General features: G+C 36.3%; 1 protein-coding gene across 4 annotated transcripts in view; it reads right to left on the bottom strand.

Annotated features, from left to right (window-relative positions):
• LOC136828876 (ADAMTS-like protein 2) overlaps window positions 1-7,182 on the bottom strand; it is a 440,070-nt gene extending 432,888 nt beyond the window's left edge. Inside the window, exons 1-2 of one of the 4 annotated variants that reach the window (XM_067087165.1) lie at window positions 7,033-7,182; window positions 5,759-6,101 (exon numbers count right to left, since the gene is read on the bottom strand). In XM_067087165.1, coding sequence (XP_066943266.1) covers window positions 5,759-5,803 — 45 coding nt within the window. In that variant the 5' untranslated portion in view covers window positions 5,804-6,101; window positions 7,033-7,182. The remainder of the gene's footprint in view (window positions 1-5,758; window positions 6,102-7,032) is intronic. The other 3 variants (XM_067087167.1, XM_067087166.1, XM_067087164.1) reach the window with 3 other exon arrangements.
• Between the last annotated feature and the right edge of the window lie 6,199 nt (window positions 7,183-13,381).

Below are 13,381 nucleotides of genomic sequence, written 5' to 3'. Positions count from 1 at the left end.
TGTGACGGCGGTTCACAGTAGGCGGAGAGGTAACGTACTGCTGAATTAAAACATCTCAGGGCGAGCAGGGATTATGACCTCGGGTTTGGAAAAGTACACAGTGACATTTCTGCGTATTCACAGCGTTTTTAACTCATAGCATTTAGAGTTAATGTTTCTTAGAAAGGCGTTGAATATTGAGCTGTTCTCCATGAACAGTAAGCTATTTAGAGACAGCTGTTGGCCACACTTATTTTACAGGAAATGTTAAGTATTATTGAACAGTAGCCTGCCACGTTAGGTTTGCAAATGGACATATGCGGTTTCTGAATCCGGTTTTGTCACAGAACTAAGTTCGCGCCCAAGAGTGGCTAGGGCATACCTCAAGGTTTGAGATAATGGCTACATATCTAATCTTAAAGATCGCAATGTAACTTAAAATCTGGTTTATTAGAGTTGATGCATAATGAAATTTGGTTGCATTTGGTTAAAGACTTCAATTTGTGAATAATCCACCCATTTGTTGTCGAACTGGTTTGCCATTCATGTCAGCAGTGTACACAAAATTCTGTTTGCGCACTTTACCGTATTTGCGCCACTGTTGTTTTCAGTTGTCTGTAAAAGAAAACTACTGTGCGGGCTTTATCTGTCCGTCCGCACTTTATTCTGTCCGCACTTTTTCCTGTCCGCCCTCAGATCTTAAAAACTGCTGAGGCTAGAGGGCTGCAAATTGATATGTTGATCATCCGCCCTCCATTCATGAAACGTAACAAATTGCAGCCCTGTATCCTCAGTAGTTTTTATTTTATTTAATGTTAAAGTTAGCCATAATCGTGCTTCTGGCAACGATATAGGATAGGTCACCACCGGGCCGTGGTTAAAGTTTTATGGGCCGCGGCTCATCCAGCATTATACCGAGACCATCGTAAGATAGACCTATTTTCAGTGGCCTTCATTATACGCTGTAGCGGCGTTTCAGAAAACGCGATTGCGCCGAAGAAACTTCGGCGCATATTTTACTTTTTTTTGTGTGTGTAATCATTACTTTCCAACGTCAGTTAATGCGGCAGCTCTTAAGGAATGTTCCAGTCCTGCATGGTTAATGGACTCATTTAGGGGCTTTTCATTTTATCGACGATTTCTATGCAAGTTAATGAGCACGCTCTGCCGTTAAAGAACGATTGCACATTGTCAAGAGCACTGATCATTAGATCTCGAGAACATTTTAGAATTGCACTACCTCAATAGAGCTAGAGAACATGGGGAAACCTGCGAATGCATCTTTCCAAGTTTCTGATTTTTTTATTTTAACAACAATTTTTGTGCAATAAGTTAAAGTTAAAGTCTTCCTGGGCCTCTGTAGGCTCATAGGACAGGCACTTATATCTCCTGTTTCCTAGGCCGACAGCCGGTGGGTAATAAAATGCCGTTTATTCATATAAAATAATTTTGTATTAAAATTTTTGTCGTTTGGTGACGTTAATACTCTGCGGATATTCAACTCCGCGTTTAGACTTGCCTACCACCCGAAGACAAGTTTTTTGTTGCTACTAACGATGCTTTCATCTCATATGCATGGTGCTCTTTGAAAATGTTCCGAGTTAGTTTAGCTTTCTTGCTAAATGCGGGCCGATGGGAAGACCAACATCGTTTATCTAAGAGAAGGCTTTAGGGATCAGGGTAAACAAAACCTGAAGGAAAATGCATTCGCACACTGAACAATATGAGAATGCCGATATGTATGGAGTAATTAAGGGATGGGATGGCCAGCCGGGTGTCACGCGACTTCAGAGAAGGGGCGATTCCCAGCACTGAGGCAACAGAGAATCCATCTGGTCTGGTGAGTAGGGATATCAAATCGATCTCACAAGGCCACTGTCGTTGACTGAAAGACTTGCCTTTGATTCAGAATTTTAAACAGAGGTATAACATAAGAAGAATCCTGCCCCTGAAAAAACAAAATGAGGAGAATATGAATACCTTCAAAATTTTTTATTTTTCAATAAAAAAATTTATTTCAATAAAACGGTAGAAGTCCAACGGTTCTCAAGTTCTCAAAGATGTCTGTCGAGAGGAAATTTGTGGCTTACACAATACTAGCGAAGTGATTTCGTTAGACAAGTTGATGTATTTTTGGTCGTTTTCATTCTAAAAATGGAATTCTTAAAAACAAATTCCTATGTAACTCCTCTTAAGGTGATTCAGGAATATATATATATATATATGTTTATATTTATATGATATATATATATATATATATATATATATATATATATATATATATATATATATATATATATGTGTGTGTTTATATTTACATATATATATATATATATATATATATATGTATGTATATATGTGTTTGTATGCATACGTACATTCAAACATATATTACATCAAACAAAGGGATGAGCCGGGCAGTTAGGTAGATTCTCCCAACAACAGCTGTGGAACGTTCCGAAGCCTCTATTAGTAAAGTTCTTGAGAGGAGTCAAAAGATTATCTAAACAAGATGTTTATGTTTTTCTATATTATATTCAACGACTTCGAAGAGGTGCTGAAGTGTCTCGATAGGGAGGGGGGAGGGAAGTTAGGGGGTTGGGGATAATGGGGCCAGAGCTCTGTTTTGACTTCCCTTTTAAAGCTTTCGTTCAGATCAACGCAACTGAACTTAATTCGAGAGGGTAAGAAAGAATGAAAGAGAGAAGAGGAGGATCGTCGAGTGTCTGAGAGAGAGAGAGAGAGAGAGAGAGAGAGAGAGAGAGAGAATATTCTATATTTGTTTTTGCCTTGTGAGAAGTGAGAAAGTTTTAGTCGTTGTGGAGGTATCTGTATAATTATTGACAACTCGGTGACTGATCACTGGGCGCCCGCTGGAGCAATATAATGTTTTACTTGATAATTTTATGGGGACTTTTATTGAGAAACGAAAAAGCCTAAGTTTGTCGTCTCTCTCTCTCTCTCTCTCTCTCTCTCTCTCTCTCTCTCTCTCTCTCTCTCTCTCGGAGCACACACATAGATATGCATTATAAATAAGCATATATATGAAAATATAATACATACTTATATATATATATATTATATAATATATAGCATATATATATATAATATATAATATATATTTATATATATATATATATAAAATATATATGTATACACACACAATATGTATATATATAATATAAATATATAATGTTGAAAAATGGGACAACGTGTATGCGTAATAGAAATTATAATGTTGAAGTGATAAAAGGTTAGCGTAAGTAAAAGGATGGGTCAGGGAATTTTGAGGTTCGGTCATGTGGATAGAATCGAAGGAGATAAGAATAGTGAACATTGCACAATTCGGAAGTGGCAGGAAGGAAGATGAAGGAGAGGCCTCAAGAGTACTGGTTTTTTGGTTAGAGGAGGTATTAGAAAGGAAGGGCCTTAACAATCAGAAGCGCGATGTTTCATGCAGATTACACGTGAGTAAATCTCTACACAGCTAGGAGGTTCGATGGGATGCTGGTGGGAGGCTTACATTGTGGAAGTTTTCTGCACAACAAGTTCTGCCATGATTCAGAAGGTAAATTAAATCTCTCTCTCTCTCTCTCTCTCTCTCTCTCTCTCTCTCTCTCTCTCTCTCTCTCTCTCTCTCTTTTCTTCTTCTTCTTTAAGCCCACCCTTGTTGGGGAAAAGGATTTACGTAAAAAACAATAACTATATAAAATATATATTTATATGTAAAAAACAATAATATATATATATATATATATATATATATATATATATATATATATATATATATATACATACATACATACATAAATAATATATGTGTGTAATGCGTGTGTGTGAGCGTGTGTGTGTTTTACGCGCGTGTCGTTTTCCTGGCATTATCTGCGAAGCCACATTCCTGAGCGCCAGCCCCCCCCCCTCCTCCCCCCCCACCCGTCCCCTGAGTCTCCGCCACACATCGAGTTTGATCTTGAACTTTAGTCTCTTGTGGGAAGGAAGAGCTTATGAGAGTAATTATGTAAGCCTTGCCTCTCATTCACAGCGGATGCAGCAATGCAGCGAAAATAAGCTGTTGTCGTTCACTGCCTAGCCTAATTTCGGTCGTGCGTTTGTTTACTGGAACGGGTAATGGCAGCAGGACATTTTATTCCTGTCAGCGTATAGAGGGGCTGCAGGGTAAATAGATCAATATTTCTACTTTCTCTCTCTATGTTTATCGAAGTGTTATTAGTTTTGTCTTTTGCTAATTTTGTTTGTGAACGTGTGTGTATTTTACTCCAAGAGAATTCTCCATTTGTTTTACGAGAAGACATTGTCGGGGTTCACTGGTTGTATTTATAACCACTATGTGTTTTGTTTTTAAGTTCTATAATAAAAAACTCTTTTAAGAAACGAGAGACTAAGCCTGCAAATTTTTACGGTTTGCAAGCATATGTGTAACGCAATACGGCGATATACTATATGTAGTGATAAGGAAAGAATCATAACAAAGACATAATTTTACTGGAGAAAAGACAAATCAACGAACACTTAAAGATTATTCAAGAAAAAGACGCTAAAATAAAGACTAATTGTCACAAAACAAACAAAAACAAAAGAGAAGCAAGTAACCAGGACTTAATTCTACTTACTAACCATAACCGATAATTTTGCTACTCTTAATAAATAAAGGACATGAAACAAATATAATTATGTACTTTGGGTAAAAGAAAACAACCAAATAATCAAGACATAATTTATGGAACCGTCAAAGAAACAAACAGATAGTTTACATTAATAAATGGAAAAAACTAGTAAACAGCATATTTGGAAATAATATTATCCATATAGATGAATTAGTTTGTCATTTATCTCCTTTTAAGTCTTGGGATTGAAAGAGCAGGTCCTAAATTTTATGGTCATACCTTCAGAATAATATTTTTTTATTTGGTTTATTCATACTTTAAAGTAAAATATTTACTGCCTAAAAAATCACGTACTTGTAGATAATATAAACATCATTTTAAAAGTATGCACGTATGCATAAGGGTATACACTTACCTTCATAATCAAAGGTAGTTCATGGAAAATAAGGTTAGACATTATTCAAGTAAAATAAGACTTGGGTCTCATTCCCATGAAAACTAGTTAGCCAAAAATCTCAGTTAAAAATATGATAATTAGTTTGATGTCCGTCGAATCAGGTTTAGCATGAAAGCTGACGAACTGCAGCAAATTGTAGTTAAATAAATGATTTCAGACTGAGGAAAAGTTTTGGTAAATTATTTCAAACAGAAAGCAGAACTAAGTAGATTATTTCAGAGTGAGGGAAAAAATTGTTTGATCTTTCCAAACTTTTGAATCACCTTAATGTGGGGAAAAAAAAAGCCGCCTGCCTATTTTAGACAGCAATAAATCTGGGTGAATCTTTTTTTTTTCTGATGAAGGAAAGAGTTGACGAATAATTTCATATTGAAAGTGACTGACATTCTTTCATACCAAATTAAAAAGTGATTGTATCATGGTCAGTTAAGGGGAAAAATGGATTGAAGACCTTACGGACTGAAGGGAAAAATCGCTTAATCGATTCAAACTCAGGAGAACCTAGAAATATGATTTCAGGCTGAGGAGGAAAAAAAGGGCTGGACCATCACAAAGTGAAAGAAAATTATTTGAATATTTCATACTAAGGGAAAAATACCCAAAGTAATCCAAACTATGGAAAAAGTGAATGGGAATGTAAAACACTGAAAACTGGAGAAAAATAAGAGGCAAATGTAAAAGATGAACCTGCACTTACCTTGGGAACCAGCAGTAGAAACAATAATGTAAAGATGGACTTCATTTTTCTAGAAATATTTCCATGCAGTTTATGATGATGATGATGGTAAGGATGATTTGCGGAATTTCTCACTTAGTTTCTGATACCTGATCTCGATATCTGTTTTTGTCTTTCGGAATGTTTTTCTTTTTTTCCTTGTTCAACCCGTTTTTTTTTTTTTCCTCGGCGTCCAGAAGAAATTCTTTCAGGTTATGCCAATTAAATTCATGCTTTTGTTCTGAATATCGTTCGATCTTAAAGAGTTTTGAAAAGTTCAGTTATTTTAATACAATTCACTATAATTCTAAACACTTCCGTATATCTGTTGTAAAGTGATGAAACAAATGATGAAAAACAAACTCACTTTATTATAAACTTTAGCCTCCCAGAATGGAGTTATTTTCTAGTTCCACTACTAAGGACAAGTTTGCTTTCTTTCCTTCCCCCGAGTCACTCCCTCGAGTCAAAGTTCATCGAGAGAAACCTGGAGGAGTCATTTCACACTATCCCTTATTGTTCAGGAGAGAGAGAGAGAGAGAGAGAGAGAGAGAGAGAGAGAGAGAATATAAGGGGAGGAGGTGTTTGATTCTTTCGCAAGTCCGCCGTAGCAAGTGAAACTTAATGGTTCTGTGTCTCTGTTCGTTCGCCTATTTCTCCTCGCAAGTAGAGTTGCGGTGGTAAATTTACCTTGACGGAAACTTTTTACTTTTTTTTCTCTCTCTCTTCTCTAAAGTTTCCGCGACTTGTTTACGCCTCGGATGCTCTATCAAGTATTCTCCGGGAATTGCTCGGCTCTTTTTCTCTCTCTGATCGAAGTTGCGGTTATAATTCTATTAGTTCTCCGGAAACTGTTTTAATTTTCTTCTCTCCTGCAGTTATTTACAGCAGTGTTGTTGTTGTTGTGGAGGTGATCTCTATTTTACCCACCCCATCCATTAATTTGTAGTTGTCTGTGAAACTGCGGAATTATTCTGAACTTTATATCCTTGCAAATTAAGTTTTCAGGATATTTTATAAAACAGAAAAGAGACAACATTCAGAAAGGGAGTGGAAGAAAGAGTTGTCCTACTACTAAAAAGAAAAAGTAATTGCCCTAACGTTTAGCTTACGCATGTCAAAGGCCATATTTCGAAATTCACCAAATATTCTTGAACTTCTCACAAAATATTTGACAAAAAGAAAAAAATTAATTTCGCAGCTGATAAAATAAATACAACTATTCTATATATTAATGAAAATATGCTCAGAATCACATAAGCCACACGCGATTAAGTCGGATGGTAGTAGATGAAGAGTATTTGTGTCGATCTCCTCTATATCTCTCGCTCTCTCTCGCGTGGGTGTGTGGAGCGCTCAGCCAAACCCACACCCTTTCACAACCATGGTCACCAAGCTACTGCCCACTAAGTTCTCCTGACTGCTGCAATATCACCAACACCACCACCACCACCACCACCACCGACACATCCTCCTCTTCTTCCTCCTCCAACCCCCTCCACCTCCTCAATGTCTCGTAACCTCTTCCCTCCCCCTACCCAATTCCTTTAACCCCCCAGCATCTTGTTCTTTTTCGTCTTCCTTTTCTGCATTTTATCTAAATTTAGTTTGTTTTCAATCTTGATAATCAGTGAAGTGGATACCATTCATTTGTTTAAATATGTTTGCAGTCTTTTGAGGCTCCTCAACTTTATACTCTTCATCATTTTCTTATATTTTGATGGTGTTTGACTGACCGATTTATTCAGCATAATGACATTGAATCTTATCTTTCTTCCACTTGGTTGAATCTGATTTGAATTTGTAAATGTTTTGCAAGGAAAAAACGAGCTTACGTCTTGTCCATGTTACTTTTACACTAAAACTTTTTTTGTATGCAAGTCTTCATATAAATATACATTCGACATGAAAATTTCTCTCTCTTCTCTCTCTCTCTCTCTCTCTCTCTCTCTCTATATATATATATATATATATATATATATATATATATAGAGAGAGAGAGAGAGAGAGAGAGAGAGAGAGAGAGAGAGAGAGAGAGAGAGAGAGAGAGAGACTTTTGCCATCATAGTTCGTCTTATAACCTTTAGAGGGGGTGGTCCCACGAGGCCCTGTATACTGGTTTCTCAATATTTACAGGTGGGTGGTAGGCTGGGGACGATCCATGGACCTGGCAAGCATGAGCCTAGTACTGCACCATTCAGCCATAGCACCCTTCATATATATATATATATATATATATATATATATATATATATATATTAACTTTATCACATACACAATTGTTCTGTGCATTAGTAGAATTACTAAAAGGACCTCATTCAAACTGGATGGTATCTAATGGAGTTTTTATTCAAAAAGTTACTTTTTATTAGATACCATAGTTTGAATATATATATATATATATATATATATATATATATATATATATATATATATATATATATATATAAATATATATACAAAGGAATATGGGTTTATTGTACCTCCAAGGAAGGAACTAAAGCTCAAATTGTGGAAGGCTGTGGCGCAGACCAGGATAGGGGAGCGTTGGCAACATGGCCACCACTCGGCTTAATACCTTTCGCTTCCATATTAACGTTCATTTTGCCGTCTTCCTTATTTCCAGTTGATCTCGTTACCTAATTATTTTTAACATTTATTTTCACCTTTTTCCTTTAACAAACGCTCTTGTTCTGTTTTATAATATCTGAACCTTCTTTTGGTCACCAATTGATCATTTATCATCAGCAGACATTTGTCACCTCATTCTCTATCCAGGACCTTTTCTCTTAAGCCACAACTTTGTTCCTTATTTTCTTGGCACACGCTCTTTATAAACACTTCTACAGCAATCTAGTCATTCTCAGATTTGCATATTCTAACTCCGGTTTCCCTTACATCATTAAAACTTCGAATTTGTTCCAACAATTTGACTTCTTCTCTGTACATCATGAACATCCTTTATATTGCATAGCTCATTCCTGTTATAAATCGTCTACACACATACTTTCAACCTCTTTCACTAGTCTCAAGTTTCTCCTCACCATGCCCAATCATCAGTGTCCTCCATGATAATCAGCCTTGCTTGCATTCCATTTACAACCACTTTTCTCATCCCACAACAGTGTACCTACACCTCTGACTTCTTCCATCCATGCAGTCATCAAGTTATGGAACTGCCTTTAGAGACATGGTATCCTCAACACCCTTTGTAATTAACCTCATCAGTTGTGACGTATTTTCATTTCTTATTCGTCAAACTTTTCATAGACTTATTTCATAACAGACATTTGAATGACACGCCGTCTTCCATACCAAAAACTCTAAAACCCTTCTCCGTTTTTTGTTGCTTCCTCTTACATTCTCTGTCAGAAACCCAACCACACACATTACCAGGTAAATTTTTTTCTCCATCCAGGCGTGCCTTACTCACCCTTGCAATGAATCAGTCACACTTTCACTACCATCACTCTTCATCTCCTTTGCAATACCATCAGCACTTGCCATCCTTTTAATTGCCTTCCTTACATTAGTAACAAATTTTCACAGACTCTCAGTTTTACGTTAACCACTTCTATTCCTGCAGAAGTCAGTTGATTCTCTCTCACTTGTTCTTTGATATTCTCCAGAATCTTCTTGATGCCTGGTCTGTATTTCCTCTGTATTTCAAATGATTTCGTTTTTTTACCATTAATGAACCTCTCATTTCATTATCCAGGCATGCAGTCTTTTATTCCTTATCGCCTGTGTATTTCTTGTGTGTATGTACTCATAAACACACTCTACTGCCCCAGCGGTCTCACCCATCTACTCCTGTTGTTTCTGTGTGATTAATAATAGCCTGTTTTTCGTTCAGCCTCTCTTTCACCTGCTAATTTCAAGTATTTCATGCCAGGCACCCTTGGTATAATCACATCCATTGCCATAATCTGAACTTTTACTCCGATTGAAAATACCTGTTATTTTCACTTTTGTTTCGAGCGACAATTGCTCAGATATATCCAGCTAATTTTCACCATTAGATTCACCCACTTAATCATACATCCATCCTACGCTAGTACATAATCTAACAGACGGTTTACTTATGATTTTTTAAAATCATTTTCTTAAAGCAATCAAGCCCCTTGCAAAACACATTCCCATAGAACTTTTTTCTGTTGTAATTTACTTGGGATACTCAGCCTAGAAACTACTCCCATTCATTCATGAGCCCGTGCCTTTGCATTCAAACTACCCAGAAAAAGGAGTCATCCTCCTGCTAAAATGCCAACAAACTTCAAAATCATCTGTCACGGAAATTGCCACTTTCTTTCTTGTTATTGTCCAATCTCGGTCAGTACTGACTTAATATTGCAAATTTGTCTTCCACTGCACTCGACTGTAACTAAGCAACACCAGGAATAATTCACCGGACTTTTTCACACGTCCCCATTGCCCTTGACATAACAAGACTGACACCCACTCCCCTTCCTCGCATCTGTCAGTCATACCGGGCACAACCGCTCTCTGTCTCTGGTAGTCCTGCGCCCTCGATTTTCACGTCTTCTGTTGTGTACTACATGCCAGGACAATCAAAACCCAAAGACTCGGAACGCTCCTGCTTTTGCTCGTTCTTTATCCTTTTGTAACCGATATGCGAGGTGTGGGTTGCAAAATCTCTCGTCCGGTAATTTTGGTAATTTTCGCGTCACTCTTATCATGGAGAGATTGTAATTTGATTGCCCCGCATCTGCCTCAATGGGTCCATGAAGTGGGGGCCCCCTTTGCCTCGGTAGTACTGTACATGTCACTACATTTTCTTTATTTGTTGATGCTTGGTCAAAGACTGATACATCTTTAGAGCACCTTCCTTCAGGGGATATCTATCTATCTATCTATCTATTTGTGTATGAATGTATATATATATATATATGTGTGTGTGTGTGTGTGTGTGTGTACACATTCATACACAAATAGATAGATAGATAGATAATATCAAAATTTTTTATATTATACAGTATATCTATCTATCTACTTGTGTATGAATATGTGTATACACACACACACACACACACACACACATATATATATATATATATATATATATATATATATATATATATATATATATATATTATATATATATATTTGTGTATGTATTCATATATAATGTATTCATATATAATTATATATATATATATATATATATATATATATATATTTACTTTTTATAATTTTAATTATATTATATGCTTGTTTGGTGGGAAATTAAGTAATAAAATTACAGGTTACACATTAGAAAGCAAAGAATGTGTTGAAAAGTCTTTAGGTGCCAAAACCTTGAGTTTGATGGTTTTACACATTTAAGATAACGGTTGTTATAGGCTTCACTATAGTTCAGGTTGATGCTAAGGGCTGAACTCTCCCAATACAAGCTACGTTCATTGCTCAGAAATTATTCCAAAGACAAACTGACAAGAAGGATTTCAGTGTAAATGAACTTTTCAACCTGCGATAATAGGGTCGTTCGTTATACTTCTCCACCGATCTGGTCCAGATTCCCAGAGTTCAGTAGGCTATATTAGTTTATTTGTTTTCACTGCCTTTGTAATAATATAGATTTGACATTTGCATGTAATGAACTCTTTTACTAGGCAGTTAACTGATGGCCTATTTTAATCCAAAGGTATACATATCCGTTTTTTTTTTTGTTTCATTATTAGATACAAGGTTTGGTATATCTTTGAAATGTTCATCGCAGAGTTATAAGAATCAGTGAATGGGAGCAAAAATTGGAAGAAATTACACAAAGACATCAAGTATTTCTCAGTATTACACGAAGAGCAATTCATGAGCAAAAAATAAAACTTGAGATACCAATTTCTGACTGATATCTCAAGAAGGTGAAACGCTCAGTATATTTTTAACACAGATTAAATTACCTCTGAAGTAATAATTAGCTTTCAAGAAGCAATCAGTGATTCAGACATTACTTTAAATTTAATGTTTACATTGCCCACACACGCACATAATTTTCTTTCAGCAATATCCCAAAGTTCATTGGCCATTTCTCTCCCTGCCACATTTTTTTTTCATGCTCAGATATAAATCCGAATCTTTCCTGTAACCTTACAATAACACCACCAACAGTGTTTAGATTAGCTTAGTTTTTTATCGTCGCATGACTGAAAATTAATGATCTTTATCTTTGCGTGTAACACTTTTTCGGTATCTGTATGGTAATCACAGAGGTAATGAAAATATCCTAATAAATGCACTAACAGTAATCAATCACAGTAAATGCGAGCCTATCACCGTATCTTGAGCAAGGTAATAAACAATCCTATATAAGCACTTACTATTAATCTATCTGAGATACAGTACATTAAATCACTTACGACTGTCTTCATCGAATGAGTGTTATATAAAGTTGAAATCATTTACTCTCTCAAAAGATGACTGTTTAAACAACACTGTTTACAAAAATGGTATTGCATGGATGAGGTTGGAAAAAGTATTAAGCAGACATTATACATTCTTGACCAAATAATGAACAACTTGAGATTGGGGTTAGTTATATAAGTCAGAGTGGTTCATAATCAAAAAGGATCAGAACTATAGTATTTACAAATATGATAACGGTACTTATGAGACTGAAAAAAAATTAGTGACAACAATACGTTGTGCTTTTGAATAGCTTGAATCGACTAATAAATGATATAACAAGCTTGATAAATTCAAGTCAGGCATTAATTCAGTTACTTTTTCACAGATACAAAGCTAGTGATGTTCCTCCCTCTTAAGGAAATTACTTTGCAGCAGCAGGACTCGAACTTCAAAGTGAATACCACCCCCAATTAAATCAGATAGTCAAATACAAATAATTTTATCAAAGAAAATCCCGCTCTGATCTGTGAAATTTCAATTACTTAGTTTCTCTTTTTGCTGAGCACCTGGATGACATGTTTCATTACACATGGAACACAAAGGTCTCTTGACTTCTGTGAACAGGTCACAGTCCATCTTTGGACTGCAACTGGAATTTTTGAATGGTGAATAGTAGGTAGGATGGCACTCCTTTTTTTTCCTAGTTGACTTCGACTGGGCATTCACTTAAAGCATGGCAACAAGATTTAGGCAGGAGCCAACTGTTTGGAACCACACGAAGTTTTTAAGTATCCATTAGTGGATACCAAAATCGAGGAGGTTGCTCAAAAGATATGTAATCGCCACGAGTTATGTCACGATTCTGGATGCCGGTGATTTAGTTTCTTGCATCACTTTTGTGAGGAGATGATTTGACCTGAACAGGGCAAAACTTCTTGCAAGTGAGGTATGAGTAGTATCTCTCTGGTCGAAGAGCAAATGACTCAAAGCAGCAGCATTGTTTATTTATAGAATGGGGATAACAGGTCATCCAGACTTGGCACTTGTAATTTCAGCTAGTCACACGTTCACCAAGATCACCCGTGCATCCTGAGGTGCTCGTGTACTTTTGCTGAGGAAAAGCCTAGGTAATCAATATCTTATAATAAATCACTTAGCAGGTAAATCGAAGGCGTTTAGAGTCAGAAGCTCCATTTACAATATGAGTACAATATGGCAAAAGAGGCAAGAATGCGCTGC

This window comes from Macrobrachium rosenbergii, chromosome 43 (genome assembly GCF_040412425.1).
Source record: "Macrobrachium rosenbergii isolate ZJJX-2024 chromosome 43, ASM4041242v1, whole genome shotgun sequence".
NCBI classification, from domain to species: domain Eukaryota; kingdom Metazoa; phylum Arthropoda; class Malacostraca; order Decapoda; family Palaemonidae; genus Macrobrachium; species Macrobrachium rosenbergii.
The sequence above is the reverse complement of the archived record's forward strand: the minus strand, read 5'-3'. Positions and strand labels throughout refer to the sequence as shown.